Genomic DNA, 26246 nt, shown 5'->3' on the forward strand with positions numbered 1-26246 from the left:
CCCTTAACAGCAACAACATGTTGTGAATTCTATACACAGATGCAGGAAAAGACCAGCACAGGGACGGTACTAAAGGTACAAAATATAAAAGAGGATGTAAAATTAAAACAGACATTTAAACAATTGAGGTGACCATAAACAAATTAAAAAATTCAAGAGCACCCGGGCCGACGGGTTGAGGAATGCTATAATTAAGAGTAATCCATCAGACTTATCAACATTCTTACATCAACTGATCAAATACATCTTATGAGTAGGAAAAGTCCAGACTTCATGGAAGGCTGCAGTAATCATGCCAATTTTCAAAAAAGTGCTTAGGATAAACCTTAACAACTATCGTCCTATAGCCCTACTGGATGGGACAGGAACAATATCTGCGGCAATTTTACTTAAAGCCTTAACTACATGGAGTAAATCTGCGGGTAGAAGAGATCCCTGGCAGTCGGTTTCGTGAAAGGGAGAGGTACTTTCCTTAACTTTTTTTTAGTCAACCTATTAAAATCTAGAAAGGCCAGAAACAAGGACCGAAAAATATTTGTTGCCTTTGTCGTTCTGTCAAAGGCATTTGGTACGGTCAGGAGAGGGAAACTATGGTACAAGTTGGCTAAAGGAAACTGCCCTTTGGTAATCTCAGAAAACATTAAAGATCTATACACAAACACGACTATTCGGGTAAGGTTGGACAAAAACAATTATTACGGGTCTGAAACAAGGTTGCCCTTTGGTTCCAGAACTATATAACCTTTTTGTTTCAGACATCAAAGAGGCGTTTCAACAAATCCGTTCATTTCCCCCTTAAGTGGCAGGAATATGCATCGAGAGGTTGCTTTATGCAGATGACATAGTCCTAATGTACCAGAACCCAATAGGACTACAGCATCAGTTAGAAGCCCTACAAGAGTATGTTGATTCTAATGATCTAATAATCAACCCGGACAAATCACGTATCTTAAGCTTGACTACATCCAAGAACAACCAGAAACAAAAAAACAAGTTTGGTTGGTTCTTAAAAGGGGAAAACAATATTGGAGGTTAACTCCATTAATTACTTAGGAGACTGCATTAACAATAGCAAATGTGAAGCGCCAAGAGTGGACTTGATGAGAAGGAAAGCAGTTAACTTGACAGCCAAGGAAAGGTTTTACTACGAAGCTACTGTAGATTTACCCTGACTCTGCTGATAACCTTCTATAGGATGAAAGTGATTCCAATACTGTCCTATGGGGCAGAAACAGCATTTGTTTACCAGCGAAAATATGGCCCACCTTAAAGGGGATATTCTGTCGGCTAGTGTTTCAGCTTCCAAAATCACTAACAATCCAGAAATAAGGAGAGAACTTGCCTTGACTTCCTTACAAGCGTGGCAGACTGGAAAACCATCTTGTTTGATCGGAAATGTTTTGAGAACATCCCCACGGGAGGCTTCCAGGTCATTAATAAGGCAATGAGATAATGCTCAGATCAAACCTTACAACAATGGCAAAAACTGTGTAAAGCTATCCTTGAGGATTTAAATGAGACAAAAGAGGACCTTTTAAACAATCCCCCCAAAACTAAACAAAGACTATACACAAGAGCCTGGATACAGACCCAAGAAGAAATATGGAAGTATAAAAACTATGACGACTTCTGGCCAGGCCCAAGAAAACTAAACATACTACCAAGATATTTGAAACTTTTTCCAAACTGGTATCTTCGCAATACTTACGGTCCCGCCTGAACGTTTTACCCGCAAAAGAAGTAACCCACAAGAGATGGTAGTCAAGTGGAACCGACAAATTTAGACCAAGTCAAAACCCGGACTCAATATAATCCTTGAAACATCTGACATTTGCAAGCAAGGGTCTAACAAAAGAACGGGATCACTGTTTGGGGGATATCATGAGGAAGTCTAATACCAGTGAAATTGATCTATGGTGGCGAACCCTGATTGAAGGGGAGAAACTACACATTAATTTGGTATTAGCAAGACTGCTGATAACTTTTTTTTAAAAATGAACTACACAAGACTGAAAAGGTGGAAGAAGATCCAACGGGACTAGAACGAATCAGTAGGGGCATGGTTAACAAAACAGGACCACTGGCAGCAGTCTATTGAGTTTTATAGAATGTGAAAAAAAAATGTGTTTTAATGAATTGATTTTATGTTTGTGTGTAGTAAAGGCTAAAGGTTTTTAATTTTGTAAACCATGTGGAGCCTAACTAAAAAAATGTAAAAAACTTTAAAAGCAAAGGATCCTGCTTTCCCCACTGGATCAAGAGGAAAAGGAGAATGTTTCCCTTTTCAGCTTTACAGAGTGAAAAAGATATTGGAGCACAACTTTCCATGCCCTCATGTCAATGGACTTTCATGGATGGTAAGTCAAGTGGCCTTATGTATCGTGCTTCAGCCACTAATGTTGGCTTCGCTGCATGGGGTACAGCAGAAAAAGTGAGTGAGATATTAATGGAATAGAAAGGCAGATGCAATAAAAACCTATGGTATTGATGAATATGTCAGAATAGTATCTGCTACCTCTTTGCTGATGTAGAGTCGGTGAGAGCAATAGATATGCTAGAGTGGCTTAACCATAAGGGTAACGCCCATGATTGACAAGGCAGTGACTGGTGTAAGGGGGGGTGGGGGGGTGGGGGGTGGTTGTAGATAAAAATTGGAGAGAGTAGCAATCTCTCCAATATGCTGGACAAAGTTGGTCTTCCAATAGGGAACTTGTTATGTAATGTTGCAAGATTTTAATAGTGAGGCATTTGAAATGGTCTTCGGGAGGCGGGTGTTGGGTCGGGGTGCAAAAGCTTCATTGGGTGTGGTGGTAAAATCAATCAAGTTTATTTTGAAATGTTCAAATCCATAAAACCCATCATGAACAATCTCAGCATATAATATCAGAAAATCAGCCTAAAACTGGCCAGGCAAACATTGAAAACTGTTAAACACCAAATAATTCTCAAAAGAAACAAAATCATTTAAGGAACAAGTTACTTATCTGTAACTCCTGTTCTCCAGCATGGATCTTGCATGGATTCACATGAATATGTGCAGTCAGGCTGGGAATCCTCTAAAATCTTAAAGCAGTTTTGCATTCAAGCTAAAAACTGCTCATCGCTTCTATACCCGATTACTGTCACTTTGGGTCATACTGTTCTAGCCAATGACATTCGTCCGTATAAGACCCACCCATGGTGGCCATCTTCAGATTTGATTGCGCACGTGAAGTGGCAGTACGAACCAAGAACAGCCAGAGAGGGGGTTTCCATGCAAATCAATGTAAGACTAATGCTGGTCACCAATAGTTGCAGTTAAGTAACTTGTTCCTTCTGCAGCACAGGGCCTTGCATGGATTCACATGCTCATGAATACGATTACACAGCAGAACTACACAACCATGGGAAGTGGCAAGGCTCAACAAAAGCAATCCGCTTACCCCTGGAACAGACTCACCTCAAACAAACAGGCTGCAAAGCACTGTTTGGCCCGACAGTAGGCTTCCCTGGAATTCCGGTCAATGCAGTAGAATCTTATGAAGGTGTGGGTAGACCTCCACGTAGAAGCCCTGCAGATGTCGAGCGGGGGAGGGAGGGGAAGACATCAGAGAGAAATGCTGTATTCGATACAATGGCAATGGTGGAATAGGCTCTCGGCCAGCCAGGCAGAGATCTGTTGGCCAGACGATGGCAATGTGTGATACAGCCAGAGAGCCACCTGGAGATGGAAGCCTTAGACGGGGCCTTCCCATGTCCCACAGGTCTAAAACTGACAAAAAGCTGAGACGTCTTTCAAAAGTCTTTCATGCGTACAACATAGAACTTGAAAGCACTAGCAACATCCAGCGAATGCATTGATCTTTCAGCCGGTGAAGGGTTTGCAAAGAAAACTGGTAGAACCAATTGCTTGTTTAGATGAAGTCAACCGGGACCTTTGGCCAGAAGGAAGAGTTTACAGAACCACCTTCGCTGAATGGAAAAACAAATATGGAGTCCTACACGAGAGAGCCTGCATGTCCCCAATGCCTGGCCCGTGTGATTGCTTCCAGGAAGGCAATCTTCCATGACAGAAACTTTTAAGGAGGCCCGATGCATAGGTTCAAGCGGAGTCCCCATCAGTTTCAATAGTACCACAATGAGCTCCCAGACAGGGGCAGGAGCCCTCAGAGGGAATGTCCTGAAGAGTCCCTTGAGGAACTCCTTAACTAGCCTTTGTGACCACAGGCATAGCTTGCTTGGAGCTCGGGTGTACCAGGATAAGGTGGCCAGGTGTACCTTGATCGATGCATGGGCAGAGCCCGACTTGGCCAGCAAGAGCAAGTAAGGAAGAAGCTGCAGCACTGTGATGCGCAGCTGAGAAATCTTCTGCGACTTGGCACGGAACCATAAAGCGCTTCCAGTTGTGTTTGTAGCAGGAAAGTGTAGACGGAGCTCTGGCCCTGGCTAGAATGTCCCTGCATTCTGCAGGCCGTGAGAATTGTCAAAACTCTAGGGCATCAGGGGCCAGGCCGTGAGGCATAGAGACGAGGGTCCTGATTCAAGATCTACCCTCCGTTGGAGAGGAAGTCTGGAAGGGGAGGCAGTTGGATGGCTGGGGCCACCAACAGATGGCAAAGGCGCGAGTACCAGATCTGCATGGGCCATGCCGGTGCAATGAGGATCATCTTACAGTGTCAACGTCTGAGTGTGCTGACCACTCGAAAGAGCGTCAGATTTGCGGAAGCCCTTGGTCCTGTCTAAGTAGAATTTCAGGGCACGTCCGACATCAAGGCAGTGCAGAACTAAGTGCCTTGTCTTTGGGCTCATCAAAAAACATAGGCAGCACTATTTCTTTATTCAGATGGACTGCGGAAGGCACCTTAGGTAGGAATGCTGGGTGTGTCCGTAGGACTACGTTGTCCTTGTGCCTGGATTGCGCCGATTCTGCGAGCCGAGGCCTACTAACAAGGCCGTCTTAATGGTGACCAGCTTGATGTCTGCGACACCATTGATATGATATATGATATATGGCATTTATAACGCGCCTATACACAAGTGTTTCATTGGTTTAAATGGTTTGTGCGACAAAGAGCAGCTACCACTATGTTGGGGTCCCACACGTGGTGCAGCCTCTTGATGGGCGGGTACAGCCTGGCGAGTCCATAAAATGTTTCCCCGACAACTGGGTGTGAAGAGGAAAATATCTCCTCCTCCCGAGTTTCTGTAAGCCCCAATGGCTGCCAGGTATGTGCGACAAGTGTCTACCTCCACACATGAATGGGCGAGGTGTGCCGAAAAGGAGAGCATGTTGTCCAGGGTATATGACAGGGGGCTGATACCCTTAGAGTCTGCCTAATGGCAGAAAATGGTCCACTTGCTCTTATACTGGCCCCTAACTTTTCTACCGCGATTATCTTATATAAACGTGGTACTGTTTTAGGCTACTATATTAGCCTCAAACATAAACCTGCTTGACCAAATGCATTTTATTTTGGCTCCGGCTGGGTTTATTCGCCATTTCTTTTTGTTAAAGTCTCTCGCGTTTTTCTGTGCGCGCCAAACCGGGGAGGATTCCTTGTTCACTGTCTTTTCGCTCTCTTGGCTTCTGTGGCTTAAGGCGCCTGACAGTCTAGGTAGCAGGATTTGCGGGAGGGATCTTCATACCACTGCCATGGGTTCCCTTGGTAACCCAAGTCGCACTCCTGTTTGATTGGCTGAGGGGACTGTCCTTGCCAGGACAGCCACCCTGCTGTGTGATTGACAGCCAGGCTGTATGAATGGGGGAAAACTGCATAAAAAGCAGGTCTCTGGTACTGGAAAGGCAGAGTCGCCACTCGAACGAAAGAACCAACAAGGAACTGGCAGAAGAGGACCCCTACAACGACTGAACCGCCCGGTGAAGCCCTGCTGCAGGTCCGAATCTCCAGAATAGGATGACAGAGAAGATCCTCAAGGAAACTTCTTCCCTTGAGCTGGTGGGACCAACCAGTTCGCCAAAACTGCAAGCCAGGAACACCCCTCTGGTCAAATTCGCTGTACAGATCTACAGTGGGCCGGATAGCCACGAAGGTAGGACCCTGCTTGGGTTTTAAGGAGCGCACCTTTTATTCTTTGCTTTGCTCTGCTCTGCTGCTGGTTTCTTCCCTGGGTAGTGCAGGACCCTCCAGTCTTCCTACTTCGTGTCAGTCTGACAGTCGCTTCAGGAACCGTGAGCCTGCAGGAACTACCAGGAACGTCCACCTCAGCTACAGTTCCCTCTCCGTTTTAAGGTACTGTGCAAATCCGGTTGTCCATTTCGTTCAACCAGGGTGAAAGTGTTTGAAATCTTTCTCCAAAGCGAGGGCTTGTCCTTCTCTTCTCTTTGAACTAACTTTTCTATCAACCAACCTCGTCCGGAATCTGTTCCACGAATTTTACCGCATTGTAGAACTATATTATCTTGAGCAAAAGACTTTTGACCTATTGACTTTGGCCCTAAGCCTTTTCTATCTGATTTTATCACGGTAGTTCCTCTTGTTCAATTCCCCGAGTACTTATCTGTTGGTGTGACTTAATTTCTATTAACTTTGTCTTTCCCTCCCTTTTAAATTGCTGGAGTGCCATTTTGCTCCCACTTCATTTTGTGAGCTTAACTTGTCTGGAGTTTAAGGGAAGTGCTGTGGTGTATTAAGAGAGTGATTTTTAAACTGCTTATAATAGTGTAATGTTCTACAACTGAAGAGCGATATAAATGTATATTCTTTTACTTGAAAACCTTGAGTCAGTGTTTGCCAGAATTATAGTAATTGCTGTCCTTTGTGTAACTATCTGATACTGCTCACTTACTCTTGAGATAAGACTGGCTGCTCCGCTACTGGTACCACTATAACTGTGTAGTACAGGCTTGTACCAAAGGTGAATTTGTACCGTCACTTGTAGTCTTAATTGTGTGTGGTGATCCCAAACGGTACTGCATATAATTCTGCCTAAAACCCTGTACGATATCCAGATTAGCCGGGGAGAGGCTTAGGTGACCTAGCGTGACCTGTTCAGGAACCACGCTGTGAGGGCTAGTCTCTCTGGTGCAGGGCGGATGACCCTGCCCCACCTCCCCCCCCTTGCTGCACCAGAATATGTGCTGGGCCCGTCGGAAGGCAAATGGAAGGCCTCTCCGAGAGGCTGAGCAGCTCCGAGAACCATCGCCTGGTTGGCCACCATGGAGCTATTAGAATGATGCCGAGGTGCCGAGACGCCTTGATCTTGCATATCAATCTGTGTATCAGCGGTTTGGGCAGAAAGGCGTATGCTGTCTTTCCATCCCACTGGAACTGGAATGCATCGTCCAGGAAGCCCGGGCCAAGACCCTGCTAGGAAGCGAACAGGTGGCACTTCCTGTTGCCCAAGGAGACAAAGAGGTCCACCAGAGGGTGTCCCCATTTGTAAAAGACCTTCTGCAGTACTAGGTCGTTCAACTGCCACTCGTAGTTGTCCGCTCCTAGTCTGCTGAGCCTGTCTGCCTGCAGGTTGGATTCCCCTGGCAGGGGGACAGCCGTGAGGTATATGTTGTTCTCCAGGGCCCATTCGCACATGCTCACTGCCAGCCTGCACAGTGGGAGAGGGGAGTCAGTAGGCAGGGGGTGGGAGGGGCAGGTAGGGAAATCCTGGTACCTCCCTGCTTGTTGACGAAGGAACGTTGATCACCTCTGACTGAGAGCCCCGATCCAGGTTCCAGGATGCTGCAAAGTGCAGCTGTATCCTCCTCATCCCGAGTCTCGTGTGGGGGATGGCCAAAATGACTGCTGCCATGAGACCCAGCACGTGCTGGTACCACCAGGCCGAGGTCACTTCTCTTCTGAGGAAGCGCGCTGTGGCCCTCTTGATGGCCGTAATCTTGTCCTCAGAGGTAAAAACCTTCTTGAAGCGCGTGTCCCAAATGAGGTCCAAGGTGGTCAGTCTCTGCGTAGGCTGCAGCTGCAACTTCTTGAGGTCTAGTGAAAAACCCAACTCGTGCAGTGTTTTCATAAGAGCATGGGAAGTGTGTTGCACCGCTTCCGGAGAGGTCGCCCTGACGAGCCAGTCGTCAAGGTAGGGGTAGATGTGGTGGCCCTATGCCCTGATGAGGGCCACCACTGTATTTATGAGCCTGGTAAAGACACTGGGAGCCGAGTTGAGGCCAAAAGGAAGCTCCTTGTATTGGAAATGGTAGCCCATGATCCTGAACCATAGTAAAGAACGATGAGGCTGCCAGGTACGTGTCCTTCAGATCCAGGGAGCACATTCAGTGCCCCTTGCACAATGTCTCCGCTATCAAAGCTGGCATAACCATCTTGCATTTTTGAAGAGGAAGGGAAAGGCTGAGGGTGGAAAGGTCCAGCACAACTCTCAGGCCCGCCTGGTTCTTATTCTGAATGGCGAGAATCTTGGAGTAAAAGCCCAAGTATCGCTGGGACTTCCTCCACTACCTGCTCTCGACCAGAACTCTGCCAAAAGAGTTGTTGTCCCAACCTCTGGGAGTGGAGGGGAAGAGGGAGGAGATGCTGGGATAGGGAGGCTGTACCCTATGGACACTACCGAGATGAGCCAGCGGTCCGCGAAATTCTGGTGTCAGAATTTTGCATGGAGAGCAAGCCTGCCCCCCCCCCCCCCCACTGGAGACATGTGGACCGGAGGGGTGTGTCGTGCCTTCTTTCCCTCTGTGGCTGTTGCGGAGGAGGGGAACTGGAAAAAGCTCTTACTCCCCCTTTTTGTTGTTTGCGCCGATGTTGGATCTGTGAACGGTCAGGCTGCCTGGACCTCCGCTCTTGGAAGCCACAGAACCCTCCATACGTATGCCCATTGTCCGAGTCTTGCTTTGACTGGGTGTACGTTTTCGGTGTGGTCTTTGTAAGGATGTATAAAGGCTTAGCCGTTTGTGAGCTGTTTTTCTTTTTGTCCAGCTCCTCGTCCATTGTGGAGTGGAAGAGGTCAACCCCTTCGTACAGAAGGGGTAAGATGCGTTCCTGGACATCCAGGTTGAATTTCAGAGCACAGAGCCAGGCTGTTCTTCTCATGTCCGTGGCAATGCAGATGGCCCGGCCAGAGTTGTCAATGTGGGCCACGGTGGACTCCATGATGTCCTGCGCCACCACCATGGCCTCTTTCAATCCCACCTTGAATCGTGATTGGCTCTGAGCCGGAAGCTCTGGGAGGAAATCCGCATTTTCCCGCCAGAGCCTCTGGTTAACGGCAGCCAGCATGGCATCTGCGTTGGCTTGATGAAGGTGCAAGGACGTGTTGGAATACAGCTTGTTCCTGTATGCCTCCAAAATCTTCTCCTTGCCTAGCAGCGCCACAGAGGAGGAGGCTGAGGAAGACTGAGGCTTGGAATATAGTGATGCCGCAGCGATCACCAAGGATTTCGGCTGAGGGTGGGCCGATAGCAAGAGTGTATCCCCCTCCATCTGCCTGTACTTGCCGTCCAGGCGTTTATTCACCGGCTGGACCGAGTGAGGCTTGAGCTAACCCTTCTTGGCCAAGGCAACTAAGTCCTTCTGCATCAGGATCCCCGTTCTGGCCACGGGACATAGCGCGAGGACTTCTGCAAGGACCCTCTCTGCTGGTTGCTCGACCTCGTGTTGAGGAAGGCCCAAGTACTCTGCCAGCCCTGCCAGACATTTGTGGACGGCCTTGGCTGAAGATGGTGTGTCAGGGTCCTCATCTGTGTCCACCCGAGGGTCCGGTTGGTCCGGCACCGGAGGAGGGGTGCTGGGAGCCGAGTGCTGAGGTGTGGAGACCAGAGCCAGAGGCTACAGCGGAGGCTGGAGCGGAACCGCCTGTACAATCAGTTGGGGGGCCGGAGTGGCCTGCTGAGGCTGAACAGGAGCCAGGGGCGCCTGTACCGGGGCCTGCGGCGCCAAAGTCATTGTTGGGAACACGTCCCTGATGGCATCCCTGAGGATGACCCCCATCCGAGGAAATTTCATGTGCCCGAGGAACCTTTGAAAGAACCTGTCCTCACAGGCCGGAGTGGCGGTAGGCGATATTGATGGGGTAGCAAGCGGCTGCTGGATCCAATGAGTGCCCTGCCCGTACGGACAGAACCTGCCTTGCACGAAGGAAGGGTAAACTGTAGGCCACATACCTGGTTGACACCAGTCCCACCTTGACACACCTTCCTCTGCCTGCTGCCTGCCTTGGAGCAGGGTCGGACGAATGTCTGGCATGGCAGCCATTTGGTCGAGCTGCCCACCACGTGCCTACATCATGTTGCTCGGCTCACTAGGCCCCACCCTGTCCAGGACTCTTGAGTGTGGATCATGGGGCCTACCCTGTTCCTCAGGCCGAGGCCTGGTAAGCGTTTCACCCTCGGCGGATCTGCCGGTAGAACTGCATATAGGCGCCCCCTCTGACATGTTTCCGGTACTAGGGCGTAGCCCCTCAGGTGAAGACCCGGTAAAAGAAGCTTTCGGTCCCTCAGCATTGTCACCGGGAGGATCCACTGACTCCCTCAGCCAGCCGGCAAGTAGCTTATTCAGCCTCAGTACTTGTGCTGGTACCATGACCGGAGCGGGGTGCGTTGGAAAAAGAGCGGCCCTCCCTTGGGCTTGGATCGATGATAGACTAAGTCCTTTAGGTCCTTTGGAGGCGATCTCTGGAAGCCCCCTCCACCTGGCTAGTCTGTTATTCAAAGACCTTGAGGAGAGCATGTTGCACACAGTACAAAATTGCCTGCCGTGGTCTGGGCCAAGGCAAAGGAGGGAGAGAGTGTGGGTGTGGGGGTCTTTAGTCGGAAAGAGTCCGTCGCAGGATGGACACCTGCTGAACCCTGTAGAAGTCGACATGCGCCGGGGAGGAGCGTGACGCAGAGGACAGAGTACCTGAATGATAAAAAGAAAAAAAAAAAGGAGAATTAGTAGTATCAGTGCGTGGAATTACATGGCCGAAGCCAAACCCAGGAGCGCTGGTGAATTCGGCCCGTTCCCGTCAATGCGGAAAAGGGGACTGAGGTGTCGCGTCGGAGGGCGGAGTCAGGGCAGCGCATGCTCCCAGGGCCACACGCCTGCGCGTCTCCAAATTTAAAGGGGAAAGAGATTTTTCTGGTGAAAAAAGATCCATCTCCCGTCCCTTGGAAGGGACCCCCATGCAGTATGGAGGAAAGGGGACAGGACGTAAGAGTACAGTGACGAACAGTTGCAATTCACAACAGCAACTTGATCAGATCGCTAGTTTGCTTACCGCTGTCAGCTAAACAGCCAAACAGCCATGAATGAGCGCACGCTTTGGTTAAACCCACTTCACCCAGAAGCCATTTAGGTGCTCCTCGCTAGTAAATGTCAACAAACTAGCAGAATCAAGCCAAAAAGTTAAAAGGAATACAATAAGAAATTACAATGAGGGGAGTCGGAGTTGCAGTCCATTAGTATAGAAAGCTGGCGTAATTACAGTGTTTGTTGCATATCAAGTTGACTTCTTCTGCAGCGTGTTAGAGCCTGGACAGCCAAACAGCATTTCGGAATGCACTTCCGCAAATGCAATCTTTGTTTTGTCCTCCATTCCTTGTCGCGCCTAGAAACACTTGTGTACAGGCGCATTACAAATCACTTATATAATATGACTGAGTCTTCAGGGATTTCCGGAAGAGTGAGTGTTTTCATTGTCCAAATTTCCATTGGAAGCTTATTCCATAGCTTTGGGCCAGACTGCAAACCCCTAGAAGCACGGTTTCAGGGGGGAATTTGGAGGAGCAATTTGTTACAGGTCTGCAACTGTTGTGGTGGTGTATACTGAATTATTTTGTATGAAAGATAACAGGAAGCCAGCTGGTTGACGCATTTGAATACCATGCACAGAATTTTGAAGTCAATGCGCTCCTTCATTGCATGCCAGTGCAGCGAGCAGAGCAGGCCTGATATTGGGGAGGATTTTTAAACTCCAAAAATAGCTGCTTTCTGGACATTTAGCCTTCTCTGAATTTGAGCCAAGGGAATGCCTGCCAGCTGCACATTACAATAATCCAGGCGAGTTAACCAGTGTTCCCCACCCCTACAATATAGTCCTTGGCTGGAATAAAAGGGTGGGCTTGTCTCAAAAGGCGCAAGGTACTGAAAACTGACTGTACCTTGGCACTAAACTGGGCTTTACTCCCCAGATCCTCCTACAACCTAGATTTTTTATTTTCGGAGCAAGACCCAAATGTGAATCCAAAAAGCAGGGTGACGAGGACACTTATATCCCTCAAAACGATGTTTAGGGCCGAACAGTGCCACCTCTGTTTTCCCAGAATTCAGAAGAAGCCAGTTTGAGGACATCCACCCTTGGCCTTCAAGGCAGCCTTCGACCGTCTAAAAGGTCTCCTCCACCTTCACATTTTTATGATATCGTCAGCATATCAGTGAAATTTCACATCATGCTCGTTTGTTTGTTTGTTTTATTCACTTATAATGCGCACCAGACCCGAAGGTAGCCGGGCGCAACAGTACTGAAAATGCGAAGCTTAAGTTACAGGGTGGGGTCATGGGTTACATACAGTATACAAATACAACATACAATAAATCACAGGTAGGCGGCAATTGCAAATTACACACAAAATACATGAAAAATTTGTACAGAATACAATAAAGGCAGTATATATACAGGCGCTAAGCTCATCGGCCAGGTGGGCAGAGGGAGGAGGTCCATAAGATCAAAGGAGAACAGGATAGTGATGCGTATAAGCTAGTGTTGTGTAAGGATAAGTAGGCGCCAATGGGCTAATCATTGGCAGACCTCAGGAGATTAATGTAGTTGCTTCTAAATTTCGGAAAAGGCTGCTCCTCACATAGAGGGTTTGGCAGTGAGTTCCATAATTGGGCTGCTTGAACTTGGAAGCTGCTGCCCCCGCCTTAGATAACCTGAATCTAGGAATAATGAGGCTATTGGCATTTGAAGTTCTGGCTTCCTCAAACTGTCCATTAGCGGTCTCAAATATAGGTTAAAGAGGAGGGATGAAAAAAGATCTCTGTAGGACGCCAGAAGCCTGTGGAAGGGAGTTTGAAGGTCAGAAAGCAGACTGGAGCGAGTCCAGCAAAGATTCCCTTTCCACGTAATCCTGTAGCTGGGGTGTTACAATATTATCTAAGATTTTACCCGGCCAGGGTAACCCTGCCACTGCCCAGTAGTTCTGCCGATCTTTGGGATCCAATTATGATTTTTTCAAAAGGGGGGGTGACCACCGACTCTTAGCATTGCGGTACATATCCGGAGAGTAAGGGCTTAAGAAGCAGAATCATAAAAGTTGATCTATCTGTCGCAAGCCGTTTAACTACACATGATGGCATAGAGAATAGGGTATCATTGGTGGGCTTCAAATTCTGTAGGAGTGACCGTACAGTCTCTTCCTTCACCTGCAAGAAAGCGAAAGGCTCCCTAACCATCAAAGCACTAGTTTTCTTTATTTCCCCTGAGGTCATCTCTAGGGCCAGTTCCGATAGGGGGTGATTGTATGATCTTTTCCTGAACCAACTAAATGTTTTTGAATTAAAAAAACACCAAAAAAAAAGTTGAAAGTGTCCACCTGGTTCCTAGAGGCTTCTAAGGAAGAGGAAACACCTTTAGGTTTGGCAAAATGTGCAATACCGTAGAAGAACAAGTTACTTCTTACCTGGTAACGTTCTTTCGATGGGCTGTTCCTCTGATGTATTCCTTCTTTTAGATAATTTGTCTCCAGCTTGCTGGCCTCAGAAATTTTTTCTCTGTAGAGGGCGCTGCGCGTCGACGTCCGCCGAGTTGGTGTCCCTCGACAGCCACCGTATGGGCACCAACGTCACCATGCCCATAAATAGCCACGCGCGGCGTCCGTTGCTCAGTTCCGTTTTGTAGCATAAAATAAGTCTTGCATGAATTGGCTATTGACCTTGAAGGAGCGTGAGCTGCAACTACAAGGGAAGCATTACTGCGGGGAGGGATGGGAGGGGTGATAAGGAACACGTCGGAGGAACATCCCATTGAAAGAACGTTACCAGGTAAGAAGTAACTTGTTCTTCGAAGGGATTGTGTCCTCCGACATATTCCTTATCTTAGATAGACTCCCATAGCAGTGGCATGTAATTGGAGGTGGGAGTAATGTCATGTATCCCTTTTAGGAATGAACCGAATGTAATACGGCTTTGCCAAATCTGGTCTCTTGACTAGCGGAGGAATCCAGGTTGTAAAATCTTGTGAATGTATGTGCGGACGACCATGTGGCAGCCGCACATGTGTCTCGGACCGGTACTTCTCTTTGGAGGGCCGAAGAGGCTGCGATACCCCTGGTTGAATGAGCCCTAAGATTCTGGGGGGGCTCTTTCCCGGCCAGTTTGTAACATTCCAGACTGGCCAAAATAATCCACCTGGAAATGGTCTGTTTTGTTATGGGTAGTCCGAACTTGTGACCTGAGTAGCCTACAAACAGTTGGTCTGCTTGCCTAATCCTAGCCAGTCTGCTGACGTAAAAGCTTAGAGCTTGCCTTGGGTCCAGCCTATGTAGCCTTTCTTCCCCTTTCCCCGGATGGGGAGGAGGGTAGAACAAAGGTAAGGTAATTTTCTAAGTGATGTGAAATTCAGAAACCACCTTTGGGAGGAAATTAGGCTTCACCTGTAGGACAACTTTGTCCTTATGGAAAATTGTATTGGGGAGGGGGGAGGGGGGTTTACAAGATAGAGCTTGTAATTCGCTCACCCTCCTAGCAGATGCTAGTGCTACTAATAGGACAGTTTTAAGAGTGAGAAATATCAGCGAACAAGAGTGGAGTGGTTCGAAGGGAGTACCCATTAGGAAATTTAAGACTAAATTTAAGTCCCATAAGGGAACTTGGAATGGTCTTGGAGGATAAACATTAGTTAATCCCTTGAGAAATTGTATTACTAAGGGTAGTTTGAAATACGATGGTTCCTCTGCAGTGCGCTTGAAGATCGATAGTGCTGCGAGGTAGCCTTTTACAGTGCCAACTTGAAGGCCTGAGTTTGCCAAGTAGAGTAGAAACGATAACACTGTTGGTGTACCATATGAAAAAGAGTCGATATTGTCCTCTCTACACCAGCTGCAAAATGTGTTCCAACGGCAGTGGTATAAAGACTTTGTTGCTGGCCTTCTGGCCGAAAGCAACACCTCCATGATCAGGAAGGTCCCAATCCTTGTACCTCAACCTTTCAGAAGCCAAGAGTGAAGGTTGAGGGTTCTGATGTCTGGATGGAGAACCTGACCTCCCTTCTGCGAGAGAAGATGCTCTTTGAGGGGAAGACGGATTGGAGGGCAGATGGACATATCCAGAAGGTCCGGGTACCACGTTCTCCTGGCCCAGGTCAGGGCAATTAGGATCATGGTTTTCCGGAATCTTCTCAACCTCCTGATCATTTGAGGAATAACGGACTGGTGGAAACGCGTACAGGAGAGGAAACTCCCAGTCCACTACAAACGCATCCCCTAGAGCTCCTCTCGGGGGAAATTCCCTTGAACAGAACAGATCGCACTTCCTGTTGGTGCTGGTGGCGAACAGATCCACCTGAGGGGTTCCCCAAAGGGCGAAGATCTCTTGAAGGACTTCCTGAGCTAGCTCCCACTAGTGGGAGACTGTGCTCTGCCTGCTCAGAGCATCCGCTGTCAAGTTCTCCTCTCCGGCTAGGTGGACTGCCGATAGAGAGATTCCTTCCTGAATTGCCCAAAACCAGAGCTGCATTGCCTCTCTGCACAGTGGCAGTGACCCTACACCTCCTCTTTTGTTGAGGTAGTGTACGGCCACCGTGTTTTCTGTCATTATCAGGACATTTCTCCCCTGTACTGATGGCAGGAAAGCTTTCAGCGCTAGTCTGATCGCTCTCAGCTCTAATAGGTTGATGTGTAGTCTGGACTCCGATGGAGACCAACCACCGCTGATGGCCAAGTCGTTGGCATGGGCTCCCCACCCCGTGAGTGAGGCGTCTGTGACTACTGTTATCTCCGGCCATGGTTGCCAAAACAGTTCTTTCAAAATGTTCTCTGGATAGACCCACCATTGAAGGTCGTGGGCTACCTTGTCCGGAATCCGGTGGAGATCTGTCATTCTTCCCGAGTATTGTGACCGCTGGGTTCTTAGTGCCCACTGGAGAGATCTCATTCTCAGGCGAGCCTCTGGCACAAGCAGGATGCCATGAGGCCTAGCAATCTCAAAAAGTCAAAGGCTGGGAGATGTTGGGCATTTTGAAACTTGTTGACCATCTGCAGAATATCTTGAGCCCTCACCTCTGGTGGCGAGGCTTTTTCCAGGGAAGTGTCCAGGACCGCTCCGATGAACTGGAGTCTCTGTGATGGTATCATCTGTGAGATCTTTAAATTGAGGGAGAATCCCAGTTTGTGAAGGAAGTGGCAGACATAATCCAGCTGGATCTGAGCTTGTTCAGAAGATACAGCTCTGATCAGCCAATCGTCCAAGTAGGGGTAGACGTGGATCCCTTCCCTCCTTAGACTTGCAGCCACTACCAACATTAGCTTGGTGAAGACCCTCGGGGCGGAGGTCAGCCCAAATCGCAGAATTTGAAATTGATAATGAGAGCCGCCAATTGCGAACCTCGGGTATCTCCTGTGTTCGAGATGGATTGCACATGGAAATAAGCATCCTGGAGGTCCAGAGATACCAGCCAGTCCTGGATCTGGAGGGCATGAAGGATCTGAGAGAGAGTTACCATCTTTAACTTGTCCTTCCTGAGGAACTTGTTTAATTCTCGTAAGTCCAAGATGGGTCTCAGTCCTCCGTCCTTCTTCGGTATGAGAAAGTAGGAGGGGGAGAGGGGGGGGGGGGGGGGGGGGGGGGAGGGGGGGGGGTGGAGTACCAGCCCTTGTTCCTCTCCGCTACAGGTACCGGTTCTATGGCACCTTTCTCTAGCAGGTCTACAATTTCCTGCAAGAGGAGCGGATCTGGAACTTTTAGAGAGCTGTGTTGGATCCTCCTGTGGACCTTTATCTAGTATGTCTGTAAGGTCATCCTGTTGAAAAACAGGTGAAGGCGCAGACCAACCCATGAATTCAATAATTCTTGCCATCAGGGTTCTATAGGGGGTTTCGGCATGTTCCCCTGGGTCTGGTTTGACAAATTCCACTTCTGGGGAAGTGTCCAACTCACTTGCCTCATGTAATGATTCCTGTAGGTCTTTCAACCTTCCTTCTTCAGAGGTAAAATCCTCTGAAACAGGTGGTGTGGTCCTCTGCAGCCTGAAGGGTCTTTCTTGGTCAGAATCCTCCCCTTCTTCATAGATTGAAGATAATCTGGGGTACTCTGACCTCGGAAATGGTGTAAAACCCATTTCTAAAGCAGAAGGAGCCAAACTTGTCATTATTGGCGTCGACGCCGATGTAAAAGGCTTCGAAGGCGCAGAGAAAGGTGTCGAGAAAACTGGAAGAGGCCTCGAGGAACTCGAGAGGATCGGGATCCTGCTCGAGGATGTCAACGACGTTCTCAGCGTCATGCTGGAGGCTCTGGGTATAACCGTTAGCTGTGAGGTAGCCGTGGTTTTTTCTTTTATCAGCGTCAATTCGATCGACCGATGCGTCGAAGAACCCTTCGATAACGGCGTTGATGGCGCCGATCCATGAGTCGCAGGGACTTTCAACGACGGCGTCGAAGATGAGGCCTTCCTACCCGAGGGCCCGTGGCGCTCTCGGGTGGACTCTTTCGCCGGGTGCAACGACTTGCGGCGTTTCGATTTTTTGTGTTTTTTACCCAGGGTATCACCCTCAGCTGTCTTCGAGGGGGTCAAGGCCGCTTTCTCGAAGACGCTTAGCATCTTTTTCCTGAATTCCTCCCACTCAGCCTGAGAGCTGTGTTTTGTGGGACAGGAGACCCTTTCTGGGGAAACAGAATATGACGAGGAAGGGGATCTTCAACGTCTCTTTTTTGAGTGTTTAGATCTCGACGAGTGGTGGGAGCTACTTCGAGACCTAGAATGGGAATGCTTTCGACGGCGAGGAGACAAATGCCTCGACTCGGATGAAGAAACTTTCGAGGAGGTTTTGACTGACTTACCTATCTCGAGCTTCCCCTTGCGCTCCTTCAAGGCTTTCGCCGTCATGGACATGCAGTCCTCACATTCCGAACAATTGTGCTCGGCTCCCAAGCACCACAAACAGATCCTGTGAGGATCCGTTAGCGACATTTTCTTTCCGCAGTCTCGACATTTTTTGAAGCCAGACCGCGAAGTCGTCGGTTCGGATGAGGAAGCTATCGAGTACGAGTTGGTTTTATCGAGGAAATATAAGAGGTTTATCTGACTGAACTGAGCAACGATATTCCAAGGCCCCACGAAGCGCGGAAAAACGGAACTGAGCAACGGACGCCGCACGTGGCTATTTATGGGCATGGTGACGTCGGCGCTGATACGGTGGCTGTCGAGGGACACCAACTCGGCAGACGTCGACGCGCAGCGCCCTCTACAGAGAAAAAATTTCTGAGGCCAGCAAGCTGGAGACGAATTATCTAAGCTAAGGAATACGTCAGCGGACACAATCCCTTCGAAGAGTTCTTTTGGCCAGTTTATAGCCCCTTATTTTTGTAAGAAAACAATTTAGCTTTGAAAATGGCTTCTTTATAGGCGATTTGTGCTGCCTTCACCATTTCTGCAAGACCAGGGATTCTGGCTCTCCTCCAGTTTTTCCCCCCATTCATCCAAGATGTTGACGCAGGGTGAGGAGATGTTCTGTAAACCAAGGTTTAAAGGGTCTTTTAGGTTTACCCTATTTAAGGGGACAACCAGATTACAAATGTTGCCCAGTATCTCCACCCCTCTTAAAAAATACATCACAAGAACATGCAGCACTAATACAGTTTAGTTCTTTTTGTAGCCCGCTGCTTGAAATTCCACACATCTTTAGACCTCCAGTATGGAACCGGTGTGAGGTAAATTTTTCCCACCAAGCTGTCCCTTTTCCTGTTCGCTTGAACGTAAACATCCTTGTGGTGTGGTCGGACCAAGAAATGGGAAGTGTGCCCAGAAATTCTGTGCTCTCTCCTCTGCATAGCAGGACATCAAGGCAATAGCCATGAGAGGTGTTTACTGACAATGGTTTTATCTCATGATTAAGATGCCCAACAATTCTTTTTGCGTCCGATGTGAAGCGTCATCCAGCCAAATATTGAAGTTGCACAGAAATAGTAACTCCTTAGGTTTACTTCCAGTGTCTATTAAAAACTGATTTAAATGCTGGACCTGGCGGTCGAAACCCAACTTATATAGCTTTGGTTTGCCAGCACCAGAAAAGGGCATTTTCACAGAGGAATTTAGAATTACTGCCACCCCAACCCCTTTTCAATTGTTCCTGTTCATAAACTGGATGGTATAGTCCTGAGGAACCAAAAAAATTAAACGCAGCCTGCGAAGAATCATTAAACCATGTTTCAGTGATACAGATAGTCCAGCACATGTTCTTCAATAAAATCATGAATTTGAAGAGTGTTTTTAACTGCAGACCTAACCTTTAATAGGGTCGCCTATGGGCCCTCCATTACTTTTGGCGAGTCAGAGTTATTTCTGCCTTTGTATTTTCCTATGCCCAGGCTCCTAATTTTATTTAAAGTCCGGAGTGTAAGGTGGCTTCTATCAGTATTGACTCCCTCAACGCAGGGCCAGAAACAGATAACAGCCTCATTTGACTTTGCAAGATTTTTAATAATTATTCCTCCATGGGATCTTCTCAAGCAGGCAGGCCCCTGCCTCAGAAGCCATATCCTGTGCCTATGGACGGACTGCTGCAGCTCAACTTTTTAGCTCCTCTGTCTCGGGCCTTTGAATGGGGAACCACTGAATTTTCAAATCATATATACCAACGGTTTTGGGGTCCCTCGTACGCTGGTGCATCAAATGCTGCTGAAGGACTGCTTCAAGGATCCAGGGTATTCAGCCCTCTGCTCTCCAGCGAGTCCTTCCTTTGCTTGTTTCTTCATCTCTGGGTCCTCTCTATCAACAGGGTGCTCAATTTATACAACTGGTTCCCCCCCCTTGGTCATTTACCAAACTTTCTGGCCTAGGAATGTTTGATTTTTTTACTAACCTGTGGTAGCTTTTTCATACTAGGAAATACTCTAACTCTCAATAACCCCTTTTAAAACTGCTGTTACTTACCTATTACAGTGTTGCATTTGGGTAAACAAGTACCCTGTATGTGTAGTGTTTTTGATCTTGCCTTTCCTCCCATAAAAGAATATAACATGCATTACTTACCGTAAAAGCATTTCTGAACCTGTTAACCACTACCACTTGGAGAGCTTGACAGTATCACTGGTATCCCTAAGTCAGGAAGACACCCAATGGCCCAGATACAGGGCTAAAGGAAAAGCTCACTAACAATGAGCATGCTGTACCTCATTGATAGCATAAGTTGAAGGAGTTCCTAATTCACAGGGGGCGTACTAGAAATGGCAGGGCTGTCTTTATATTTTAAGGTCTTGTCAACCATCGTCAGGACACCGATATATTCTGCAATGTGCAGTAAGCACTAGGGGGGGGAACACCTTCATTCTCATAAAATAAAATTAGGGGCTGTAGCTGGATTTCAAATATGAGCAGTGAAACTAGGAAACAGTCCCAGTTCTATGCTCTAGAGATCTAAAACAGTTGGCTCAGTGGACTAATGCATCTATTACAGGACCTGTGTTTGACCTCAAAAGTTGAACTTGCTACAGGCCCACTGAACCATTCATCATTTAGGAGGTCAATAAAATAACTGGTGAGTTAGGATTCAAACATCTATTACCAGTCCACCGCACCAAAATACCTGTTCAGGGTGGACTTGAGCTCTACAAATACATCAATTGTGCAAGTTATTTGGGGAGTCACAGGGTCACCTCCAGATTTACCCCCTCTTCGATTCCTCAGAGTTAATCCTTTATTTAGTCAGACAGCTGGGAAATTTGGGTTGGTCCAGGAAGAACCACACAAGGTCCCACACAGATCTGGAAACCCCTAGGAAGGAGTCACCAAATCTGGGTGCTGTGAAAGAAGAAACTTACTCCCCTGATTCCCTTTATGATATGCCGGAAAGTTCTACAGGTGCTTTGGGAGGTGTCGGAGACCAAAGTTTTTCCAATGGTTGAAGGCGCCTACTAAGGAAGCAAACCGAGAACGTTGCAGATCCAGCAATTGTCCCAGCATTGTCCAGTCAATAATACATACAGTGAGCGAGAACTGCTGCCAAGTAGCCAAAGGGAAAAATTTAAGAAATAAAAGACATTTTTTAAAAAATGACAAAGATGTGCAAAAGGCGCACCAAAGCAGTAGGCTCCTGTCCTCCTGAAGCAGAGGAAGACTGGCAAGGGTAGGCAAGACTGGGTGAATCAATCATTTTGGTAGAATGCATTTTTCTGCTAGGAAAAATTGCCCTGGTCCCATCCTCCATAAAAGGCTCTCCCAAAAGTACATAGGAAGAAGGGCAGGACATAGAATTAACTCAGTAAGCAGAAGCCTGTTGACAAGCTATAGAAAAGGTACTATTGCCCAACTAAACAGTATCCTCATCACTCTTGCGATGATCGAAGAATTAAACAGCACAGCCAATATTCAAACTTGGGATGTGACCTACAGCATTTTTGTACTGGGTACAATAAGAGGTCACTATAATATCACTTACATCTATTTTCATACACACACACCAAAAAGGCCCCCGTTAAACAGCTCGACCATTTAAGGGAGCTTAGCCCAGATCCACCCCGGACACATGTATTTTATAAACGCTCACAGGATCTGTACCATCTGAAAATGTGTTGCAACTGAAGGAAAAACACATGAATCCTTGAAAATGCTTTATCATCATAACAGAAAATGCATTGCTTTAAAACAAAACAATTTTATTTCTATACTTTCATGATGGTACTAAATAAACATTGTGAACACCATCACAAAAAAATATGATTAATACCACCAGTGGAACTTACTACATCAATATAAATGGTATAATACACCATTATAATAAACTATGTACAAGGATTCCTGCGTTTTCTCTTCAGTGTAACATTTCCTGTGAGCGCTTAACATTTATTTTCATTACAGTTCTTGCATCCTGAAAAATGTGAATATTGCATATACAAAGGTGCATACTTTTACTATATTCATAACTTACCAAGTGCATTTATAGTTCTCATTTGCTGGTGAACCTGAGGCGGTGTTGGCTGCTGGCTCGTAACCTGCGGGGGCAGCTGTGCTTGAGTTTGGTTACAATAAGGTAATCCCAGAGCATCGTAGGCTCGCTTCATAGAACCTGGGTCAATTGGATTAGGACTACTTAATGAAGGTGTATTTTGTTGGCCAGTCCCTGTTGAACCAACTGAATTTGGAATACCACCAGTGGGGGAACCTAAGAGAGCTGAAAGCAACGAAAAATCTTAGCATCAGTCATTTGACCATATAGCAGCAGGACTATGGCACATGAGGTTAGGCGTTGTCAGTTTAAAAATATTTCCACACTCAATCTAGACCCTCAAATGGCAAATATCAAAATGAAAATGGACTGCATTATCAACTTTCAATGATGTGGTTAAGTATTGCAATGCTATCCCCTTTGCACAACCTGACAATCAAAACAAAACTGTACAAAGTGCAATGTGAATACTAATGATCCATTTGGCCCTGTCCGAGACCCCATTTTCAGGTCAACACCTGCAACCCATTATAATCGTGTTATGTATTAACTACAGGGTTTAAAATTGAGGGGAGCTAGGAGCAATTTAGCTCCTGCTTGTTGCCTAGAAGGATCCTCGTTCACTTGGCACCAACAGCTACCATGAGCTACTTTTGTCTCCCCAGGCCAAATGATAACACTAACGAACAAACAACTATGTGAATGTAACTCTCTGCACTTTGGGGCAGTCTATAAACATACATAAGGGCACATCTAGATGACATTTAAAGCAGAAGGGGTCATAAATAATGTATACAATTAAATGTTTGCATTTAATGTGACAGTTGTATATGCGCAACGGTATGTGCAAACTACTCGTTCCCCAGTGGTAACTCCTGGTGACTGGATACCCATGAGCTGCTTGTAGCTTTGCTCCTCCTTACCCAACCCAAATTCCGAGACCTGAACTGTAATTCTATAGAGAGGACAAGTGAAATGACAACAGATGCCCATTCAGATGTCCCAAGAATAATATTAAATAAATAACACTAACAATGCTGGCAAGAAATCCCTTCATATGCAGTCACTACTACCACAATCAACATATAATATTCTACCAATTGTTAGAAGCAACGAGACTCTTAGATAAACAAAACATAGCTTAGAGAAAAAGAGGGGATTTAGCATTAGCAGTCATGGTCAAAAAGCACCTATTCAATTGCAGTGACACGCTTTTTCTCTAAACTGTTTTGTTCATCTAAGAGAGTCTCATTGCTTCTAACAATTGATAGAATATTATGTGTTGATCGTTTAAATACACCACAAATACTACCTTCATCTCCTGTCCATAGCAGTATCACCAGGGGAGGGCGAATATGCTCCCAAATGAAAACTTTATGCAACACTGCTTTGACAAATTCTAAAATCAAGGTCTACTGTTCAACCAGAGGAACAGATCTGCTCAAAACAAATACTGCTTATTTTGTGAAAGAAGAGAATTTATGAAACCCAGAGAAGCTTTCGTCACCCTGGCAATGGGAAGAAGGTTAATTTATTCGCATTTACTCCAGCATTTCATAACGCATATTCTGGCCATGGAGGCATTGAACGGTGACGGGGGAAAGCAGTTTAACATTAACCCAGTAACTGCTGAGGGTTTTTGCTCACATTGCTGGACCCCTTGATCACCATTCTTAGAGGCGCGCAGCTCCACACTACTGATCAGGTCTTACCAGACCAAACCATGTCTGGGGTTGCTGTTGGTACTCTTGTTCAGAGGAGAATTGCTTAGCATTTTGGTGCTGGACTGCCCTAGTGTAGGACAAAAAAATGTTTTGTATATTTCTCCTCTGTGAAAGATAGTGAGCTAAAGACTCTGGGTAAGTCTCTTGTAACCAGGACTAATGTCCAGCAGAGGGACTCCCAGGACTCCCCACCCCGTTTTGTTCCATTTTTTTGATATTTTGGTATGTCTCATTCAATCCATTGTAACTTTTTTTTGTTACAAGTGATATCCCGGCCAAATTGTCACCCTTTTCGTCACACATGTAGGTGGTCATAACGCCAACAGGGATTAGTCGTTTGATGTAGGGGTGTGTGAAAAAGTAACAAAAAAGTGACAAAATTGTGCGTTTTTTCAGAAACCTGTGGTTTTTCTTGCAAGAGCTAGGAACAAATGGTTTGCAGTTCTGAATTTCCAAGCTTTTAAGAACAGGTTGAGGAGGAAAACAACATGGTTGCCATCAGTTTTTTGAAAGCTAGGCGATTTTTCCCCTTTTTATTTTAATTGGACATGCTTGGACGCAATGGAATAGGAGGGTAGGAAAGCTCAATGGGAACACAGAAAGGCATACATTTCTGAAAAGTAGACAATGCAAGTTCAGTAAGGGCTCATTTATGCAGGTCATGCAACAACTATGTACCTACATTTCCCATAGTTTGGGAACAAATTGGAAACGTGACAGGAAAAAAAAAAGAAGTATGTGCTGGTCATGTTTGCACTTGTAAGATAATGATTTCTGTGAATACTGAGAAAAGCAATGCACTGCTACATCGCCTTCTGCTTCTCCCCACCCCCCAACTCTTCTAGTTGGGACATTTCAGAATGTTTCACAAAACGAGCAAAACCACGAGCCAAAAACTGAGCCATGGTACACAGGATTTTTATGCTGATGGCCTAAACAGACGCAATTAGCATTTAAAAAAGGAAAACTAATGTGGTGAAGAATGGCAAGCATACATTTTTTTGAAAGAGCATAGGCAGACCTTTTAACGGATAGGTGACTTGTGCAGGTTATAAAAGCATGCAAGTGCCTAAAGCACCGACTAAATGTAGATCACATTTGGGAAATAAAAGGGTTGTGTAACCAAGTGCAGTATGAAAGCGTTATCAAAACCAAGACGAAGACAAAACAAAAAATGTTCTACCTTCCCACATTCCCACAGGTGTCACGACGGAAACGGTACCTCACATGTGTGGGTGCAGTGACCTGGGTGCAAAGGGAAAAGGCTAAATTACTGGTACACCAAAGGGCCAGGGAAGACCAAATCTTTACTCTATTTGGTCTTGTGGACAAACCACAGATTTGGGCTTGGGGTATCGACGCAACCAAGGAAAACAGGGAACCCCATGCATTGCTGAAAAGAAGACACCCGTGGGAATCCTAAGAGGACGACTTGCGCGAATCTCCCTAGATTTTATTACCCACAAGGCCCGATAAATTGCAAAATGTAGGGGGGAAAAAAACACATTTTTCAGACATTTGCCACCAGGAAACCACCGAAACACGCCAGCAACACGTGCCCTACCATGTGGGTCAACTGACCCCAGGCCCAGCAGCAGTCACACGGAGTCCCGGTAAGGTCCACATCCTTCCCCAGAGGGAATAGCTGTAAGAAAACAAACCGAGCGAGAGCTCCAGGACGGCTGGGGTGCTGCCCCAGCCTTGGGAGCCTGTTCCCAATATGGGATGACAGTCCACAAATCCAGCAGCGGTCAAAGGGAGCCCCGGCAGCGTACCCCATCCCTCCTCCGAGAAAAGCTATAACGCATCCCAGCCAAAGCTCTAGGGCGGCTGGAGGTGAGGTCCCCGGCTTTGGGCGCCTGTCTCCCATGTGGGTCGACTGTCCCCAAGTCCAACGGCAGTCCCAACAGTATCCGTACAAAAGTCGCAAGAAATATTTCGAATGGAGAAATGACCATCTTTTCTGCGGTTATTGCTCCAGTTTTGGGGACATTTTTAAGTAATATAGGCGTTGGGAGGAGTTATAAGGTCAATAGCTAAGGTGGGGAGGGAAGGGGGTCTTCACACCGCATTTTCACCAACAAAAATAAAAAGCTGGTCATTTCTGCATTCGAAATGTTCACGTATATCCACCCCGGAATGGTCACCATCCCTCCCCGGAGGGACAAGCTGTAACGCAACCCAGACAAAGCGCAAGGGTGGTAGGGGATGCCGCCGCCGGCCGTGGGCGCCCGTCTCCCATGTGGGTTGACCGTCACAAGTCCAGCAGAGGTGCGAGGGAGCCCCAGCAGAGTGCCCAGCCCTCCCCGGAGGGAAAAGCTGTAATGCGGCATGGCCAGTGCTTCAGGGCTGCTGGGGGTACTGTGACGAGCAACAGGGTGAAGCAGTCTCCCCAATGCCAAAATCTTTTCCCTGATGGCTTAGTGCTCCTTACTGCTTCACAGGGTTGGAAAAAAGGGACCAGACACTCAATTGTGACCACCAGGGAA

The 26246-nt window shown here is 47.1% G+C and overlaps 1 protein-coding gene across 3 annotated transcripts in view; it reads right to left on the reverse strand.

Annotated features, from left to right (window-relative positions):
- CREBBP (CREB binding protein) overlaps nucleotides 1–26246 on the reverse strand; it is a 2841012-nt gene that overhangs the window by 2246988 nt on the left and 567778 nt on the right. For all 3 annotated transcript variants that reach the window (XM_069646824.1, XM_069646825.1, XM_069646823.1), the window contains exon 6: nucleotides 22016–22258. In XM_069646824.1, coding sequence (XP_069502925.1) covers nucleotides 22016–22258 — 243 coding nt within the window. The remainder of the gene's footprint in view (nucleotides 1–22015; nucleotides 22259–26246) is intronic.

This window comes from Ambystoma mexicanum, chromosome 2q (assembly GCF_040938575.1).
Source record: "Ambystoma mexicanum isolate Mex_15411 chromosome 2q, UKY_AmexF1_1, whole genome shotgun sequence".
Lineage (NCBI taxonomy): Eukaryota > Metazoa > Chordata > Amphibia > Caudata > Ambystomatidae > Ambystoma > Ambystoma mexicanum.